The sequence below is a fragment of the Triticum dicoccoides genome, chromosome 1A, assembly GCF_002162155.2.
Source record: "Triticum dicoccoides isolate Atlit2015 ecotype Zavitan chromosome 1A, WEW_v2.0, whole genome shotgun sequence".
Taxonomy (NCBI): domain Eukaryota; kingdom Viridiplantae; phylum Streptophyta; class Magnoliopsida; order Poales; family Poaceae; genus Triticum; species Triticum dicoccoides.
The window spans coordinates 347,647,117-347,654,151 of record NC_041380.1 but is presented as its reverse complement, the minus strand read 5'-3'; the positions used below and the strand labels follow the sequence as shown (position 1 = coordinate 347,654,151).

Sequence of the window (7,035 nt, the reverse complement as noted above, 5' to 3'; positions counted from 1 at the left end):
AGAGAGAGAGAGCATTCGTCTCAGATTGAGATAATGATATTGACTAGGTCCAAGTTCTATTTCTTCTCTGTCATGATGTTATGGTCTTGATTATTGGACACCTGGTGTCCATATTTGGCTATAGCAGCCTATGTACTAAAGTATGTTTTTTGCATGTATGATATGGCTGGGACAGGTAGAAAGGTTGTTCAAGAAAATAATGTTAGAATGGCGTATAACAATTAGAGAATTTCAAACGCTTTCGGGTAATATGAGGTTGTTCCATAGTATTGCACATGTGTGCTTCATTGATATTTCAAGTGTACCGTTTGCTGCTTTTGAATGAATATATTGCTTCTTAACCTGATTTCTATTGAATTACAATGTTGTATGTATTGCTATTCCTTAGATTACTCACCTAGCAAAGAGGAAGAGGCATGCTTGCGTGGATCGGCTTGGGTAGGTTGGTTGGTGATGATATGTCTATTGCGACCAGCAGTGGTTATTTCACTACCACTACATCAGAGAGACAAACCCGGCTGTGGGATCAACATCATAGGTATAAGAAGAGAGCAAGAGCTTCGTAATTCTGCATCGAGTACCCACTATCACTACATGTTGTATAGATCACCTATGTATGTACCAAATAGATGTACCCTTTCTTCTATGAACTACTCTACAACGAATCAAATCTTGGGACGACTTACCAAATATTACAACAAAAAAAACTAAATGGCTTATCAGTCCTTATGGAGTCCTTATGGCGCGGCGTGCCGCCGCGCACTACCTGCTAGTAAGGCTTTATAGGTATAATAAACTTTCGATTGGTAACGAGTGCTTTTTCAATAAAGTTCAATTCATTGATAGATCACCCTGCAACTCAAATTCTTTGATCACCACGTCACCCAACCAATATGGAAAAGTATATATTTGAACCAAAACATTTGAAGCTTTTTATTAAGACCAAAATTACATTAGTCGATAATTCAAAATGGTGCCCATCACTAGGGCAGCTCACTATAATCCTAGTCAGTACCCATAAAGAATGTGTTGTCATAACTCATAACACATTCATAAAATTTGAAGCCACGGCCAAAATTATGTTCACACTCTGTAAGTGCCGGTTAGGAGGGAAAATCCTATGTGACGCATGTTGTCAAGTTGTTCAGCTTTCGCACACACATTCGCGAGCAAGGGACGATCTGGGCCGGCCCGCCCACCGCTTCTGCCATCCCGGTTTTGGGAACCTTCCATGAGGTTCCTGAACCGGTTTTTTCTGGTTTTAGGAACTTTCTAGGATGTTCCTGAACCGGTTTTTTTCCTGTCTCAATTTCTTTTTCTTCATGTTACTATTTTTTCTTTTCTCTCCTTTTTTCTATTTCTTTTTCTTTCCTTTTTATCCTTTTCATTTTTATTTCAAAAAATATTCACGTTTCTTGAAAATCTTTCACATATTTATAAAAAAATTGAATTTATAAAAATTTGGGAGTTCGAAAAAATTCTCGTTTTTCAAAAAATGTTTGTGTTTCCAAAAAAATCACGTTTTCAAATTTCTTCCGTAGTTTCATAAAATGTTCTTGTTTTAAAAAAACCTTTTATTTTCCGTATATCTGTTTCTTTACTTCATTTTTTCTATTTCTTTGTAATTCATTTTTCTTCTCTTTCTTGTTCTTAAAAATTTCAAATTTTGTTCAAAAATTCAAACAATGTTCAGAAGTTTAAAAAATGTTCCTGTTATTATCTTTTGTTCCAAATTCAAAAAACAATTCTCCATTTTTTATAAAAATGTTCGCATATTTTATAAAAATGTTCACCTTTCAAATATTGTTCATAATTTGAAAAAATGTTCGCGCTTCCACATTTTGTTTAGTAGTTTGAAAAAATGTTCCTTTTTCAAAATTCATTCGCAAAATTTAAGAAAAATGTTCGTATTTTCCAATTTTGTTTAATTGTTTCAAAATTGTTTCCATTTCAAAATTTGTTTGCAATCTGCAAAAATTTCTCTGTTTCTAATTTGGTTTGGGAGTTCCAAAAAGTGTTCGCCAATTTTTAAAAAGTTCATATATCCAAATTATTTTTTGGAATTTAAAAATGTTCATATTCCTTTTTCGTTGTTTCTGCTTTTTTTCTCCTGTTCCTTTTAACTGTTTTAAGAATATTTCACAGTTTTAAAAAATGTTCTTGATTTCATAAAAACTGTTCATGTTTTTTAAAAAATGGTCGAAAATTTAAAAAATATTTTCATTTTCAAATTTTGTTCTGAGTTTGAACAAATGTTCTTGTTTCAAAAATTGATCACGGATTCAAAAAATGTATGCGATTCCAAATTTTTGTTCAGACCTTCAAAAAAATTTCCGTTTAACACAAAATTGTTCACATATTAAAAATGTTCGTGATTTTCAAAAGGTGTTAAATTTGTTCACATATTCAGAAAATGTTCGAGCTTTTTATTTTTCTTCTCAAATTTGAAAAGTGTTTGCTTTATAAAAAACACTTTTGCAAAATAATATTCATGTTCGAATTTGACAAAGTGTTCGGATCTACATTACCTTTAGCTTTGTGCGCCATAGTAAACAAGAAAACTTATCTATCCCGTTGGCTTTGCTCCAGCGCGACCTACGCGCTTATCTATACCTACTATTAAAAGGAATAGATATTCTTGGTTTGGTTTAGTCCTTTACGTTTGGTTTACACACGTTAAGTGATCTGAGCCAGTTGCTTGTATATTGATGGGTCTTTTGTGGGCTTTCATAGAGAGACCGCGAAAAATAATTGGTTCAAAATAAATCAACATTGTGAGAATTGAACACAAGACCTCTTGTCTATCTCTTAGATGTAACAACAAAGACTTATGCACCTTTCATATTTACTAATCCCAACTCACTCTAAATATCCGAGTGGCAGTCATCATGTTTATTTATTTATTTTGCGAGAAAAGGAGTTGATATTAAAACGGCCAAATTACTGAAAGGTCCACACAGAAAAGGAAATTACAACCAAGCCCCTCTGCAACCCGACTACGCCGACGCCGTGGACGAGCCGGTGACGCGTCGTTCGCCGCTGCTCGCTGACGCCTTGGATCGAAGCAGCCCCCGTGCAAAACGGGAAGTCTCCGATCAACGGTCCCTGAGGGCCTACACCCATGGCCGCCGTCGTCGTCGCACCGCTCAACATCGCCTTCCTTCTCCAGATCTTCAACCGCCGGAATCGCCATCCCTCGATCTCCGGCACGGGGGAACCGTGCACGGCCTCTCCATCGAGCAGCGAGCACGAAGAAAGGAGCTGGTTCACCGGAATTTCGCCGTCGAAGGGGAGACCAACAACTGCAAAAAGCCGATCAAGTCGCACTGCCGCCTCCACGACGCCACCGGCTGGCTCCCTAGGCACTCCTACACTATGTACACGCTGCAAATCGGGTCTCCCCAGTCCTCCCGCCGCCGGAGCGTCCGGCGGAGGGCGAGGGAGCCGCCGATTCGGCAACGGCGAGGTGGAGAGCCCGGGGTTCGCACAAATCGCCCTTCGTTCCTGTAGATGGGGAAGGGTGATGGGGAAGGGTGAGGTCCAAGGCTCATGTTTAGGGAGAGCTAATTAAGCGAGTGAGCTAATAAAGGAAGGATTGTGGGCTTAAATATAATACTTAAACAAATGTGGCTAATTAAAAAAAGGATTATGGGTAAATTGGTGGAATAACTATTAGAAAGATTGTGGTCTTAATAAATTCTATATGAAGGATCTATAGGCCTTAATGTGTTGGGGCTATTAAATTAGAAAAGGAAGGATTTGATTTCCGACTAAAACAGGTGAGGACTTCATGGTAATTATGAAAGGATCATATTTAAATGTCATTAAAAAAGATTGTATTTAAATGAAATCAGTGGGACATTACACCCCATAAAGAAAATATGAACACGACTAAATTGCGACGTATTTTTTTAGGGCAGTACTCTGCGCCGGCGCACCGGCGGAACGTTTCAGCCGGTCAAACCAGAGCCGCTCGATCTGGACGCGCGTAACCGTCAGATCTGCCCCGCATCTCCTATCGCCATCCTCCCCACGGGAAAAAAGAGGAGAAACAAAAAAGCAAGCGCCGCCGCCGCTCGCGGGATCCCGCACGCTGGCATGTGCTGCTCTCGCTTGGACCACCACTGCCCCTGCTTGTCGCCGGCGCTCGCAGCCTCACCGCCTCTGGCGAACCAAAACACCACCCGCCTTCACCGCCGACACCGGAGCAAAAAATGACGGTTCCAGCAAAATCAAAAGACGGTGGTAGCAAATTTTTAGGATGGTTCCAACAAAAACAAAGGGTGGTAGCAAAAACTCCTGATGCTTCCAGAAAGACTCTGGCAGTAGCAAAAACTCCGGTGGTAGCAAATGGCATCTCCGGTAGTAGCAAAATTTTGAGACGTTTGTAACAAAAAAAAGCCATCGCTGCTGTTGAGCAACACCGCCGTGGGTGGATGTAGCAAAAAATGTCTTCAGTTCCAGCAAAATCAAAATATGGTTGTAGCAAAAAAAGACAGGAAAAACAGAAGATGGATGTAGCAAAAATCGACAAAACACCAATAGTAACAAAAAATCAAAACGGTTGTAGCAAAATGGTTCATCAGTTGCAGCGAAAATCACCTGGTAGCAAAAACTTGGACGGGTGAGTGGTAGCAAAAGCATGGGCCAGTTCTAGCAAAAACAAAACATGATTGTAACAAAAAAAGAAGCAAGTTCCAGCAAAAAATGAAGCTGGTTCCAGCACCCGACATAGTCGGTAGTAGCATCGGAGATCGCTGGTTCCAGCACTTGACGCAACCGGGGTTGCAGCTTGCTGTCGTGCTGGTTCTAGCATCGCTGCAGCCAGTGGTAGCATCCAGGACGCGCAGGTTCCGGCACTGGATGCAGACCGTTGCAGCTTGGGTCGAAGCTGCCGATCGGCGTTGGAGAAGCCCGTCGCAGCTCGGCCACCGGAGGTCCAGCACCTTCCGCTGCCCGTCGCAGCACGGCCCCCGGGGACCCCCAGCTAGCACGGCTTCAGGTGAAAGGAGAGGAGAGGTGGGGAGCGCCCATGGCGAAGGAGGCGGAAGAAGGAGAGGGAGAGGTGGTAGCCCCGAAGGGGATTTCTGGCCGGTGGGAATTTGTAGCGAGAAAAATCTAGAACGGAGGAAGAAGATAAGGAAGAGAAAGGGACAGAGCGGTGCGGGGCTTCACTAGATGCGTGGATTTGTTTTTATCTCACGAGGCGTGCGTGACCGGTCGAATCTTCGGCCGGCGCGCCGTCTAGAAACGTTTACCATTTTTTATGTTCATTTTGTAGAAGGACGATGATGTGTTGCAACATGTTCTTCATAATGAATTCGATATTGTGGGATATTATGTTTGTGCAAAACATTAATTTTTCCCGTTGCAAGGCACGGGCATATGTGCTAGTAGGACTTAGAGCATCTCCAGCCGTTCGGCCCCCAGGGCGCTAAAAAAGGGCGGTCTGAGAGCGAACCGACGCTAGTTCGGCCTCTGGGGGCGACCTAGCTCCCAGTCACGCCCCCAGGCGCCGCCTCCAGGACGCGAAAAATTCGAACTTGGTCGTTCCCGCTCACAAAAGGCGCCACAAGTCGGGCGATCGCAAGCCACAGTTCGGCATACAAAAAAATAGAGCGACAGAAGTTCGCGTGCGCATCACTCAGCGGGCTCTGCCCCAGGCGTCGGCGGAGTTGGCGTGCGTGGGCTTGGCGGTGTCGGAGCAGCCTTTGCGCTGGGCGGCGTCGGCGCGACTTCGGTGGTGCTGGGCGTCGTGGAGGCGTCGTCACGTGGGCTTGGCGGCGGCGTCGGCGTGTGCGTCGGCATCAGCGTCGGCGGCCTTCTTGAGGGGAGCTGGTTCAGGATGAGGCCACGCACCGCCAAGTACCACGTCTTGACCGCCTCGTCGGTGCTCTGGAGCATGTCCGCCCCGCCCAGCAGGAAAGCCAGGTCGGTGTTTCTCTTCTTCGCGGCGACGTTCGTCCGGAGCAGGTCGAGCTTGACGGCGCTACTCGACATCAACGCCGACCACCGCGCCTCGGTCTTCTCTTCAAGAAGGACGGCCCGGGCCTGCGCGTCGGCGAGGCAGTGCTCGATGGACTCCTGCACTCGAGCGGTGGCCGTGTCGGCGTATTTTCCCTTCTTGGCAACTTTGTTGCCGTCCGGCCGCCCTTCTGATGCGCCAGGAGTCGGCGCGTCCGGCTTGTAGGTCTCCTTGGCCTTGTCGAGGGTGCGCCGGACTTTGCCCACTTCTCGCATTTGTCAATGCGCTTGTAGACGTGGAGGTACTTGAATTCGGCGCCTTGCTGACCCAGGGCGTGGCTTCCGGGTGGATTCGCCATCCCCGCGTGAGCCGCTTCGGCCTCGATTTGGTCCGCCGAGGCAGCCGCAGCCGCGCGCGCCGCGTTGTCGCGGGCCTTCTTGGCGATGACCCTGTTCCGCCGGTCGGCGGTGACAGCCTCGCGCCGCTGAACTTTCGCCCTCCACTCGGCATTTGTCATGCCCGGTGGCTTGGTCGGCGGCGCCCTCAGCTTCCTCTGCTTCGGCTGGGCGACGGAGGCGGTCGCGGTTGCCACGCGCGAGGGGCGACGTACTTCTTCGGTGGCATGGCGGCCGGCTGGGAGGGAGGCGAGCGGGAGGGAGTTTGGCGGGAGGAAGAAAGAGTACATGAGGGAAGTGGGGAAAACGCGGGAAGAAACGGCGGGAACAGGCGCTCGCCTGTCGTGCGGCTGGAGATGCTCTCATGGACTTATATGGACCTATGCGATGTTTGGCCAACCGGATCGCGTGGTTTTTCTTTGGATCCTCCGCCGGCCGTTGACGCGGTGAGCGTTGAAGCGTCCAAGTCCAACCCAGTCTAGTCTAGGTGAGCGGCGCTGCCCCTACCTCAACTGCTCCCAGCTCTGCCATTAAACGCACACATACGCGATTGGAGAGGAGATCGATCCCCTCCTCCTTCCGTATCTGCATCAGCCGCTGTTCCACGAGCTTCAGCCATGTCCCACGACGATCCCCCGCCGGCTCCCGCCAAGAAGAAATCGCCCGCCGAGGAGG

The 7,035-nt window shown here is 46.9% G+C and overlaps 1 protein-coding gene across 1 annotated transcript in view; it reads left to right on the top strand.

Annotated features, from left to right (window-relative positions):
* Positions 1-6,853: 6,853 nt before the first annotated feature.
* LOC119272152 (peptidyl-prolyl cis-trans isomerase PASTICCINO1-like) overlaps positions 6,854-7,035 on the top strand; it is a 22,799-nt gene continuing 22,617 nt past the window's right edge. Inside the window, exon 1 of the mRNA XM_037553720.1 lies at positions 6,854-7,035. This exon is cut by the window's right edge and continues 9 nt beyond it. Within this exon, the coding sequence (XP_037409617.1) occupies positions 6,978-7,035 (58 nt within the window). The 5' untranslated portion in view covers positions 6,854-6,977.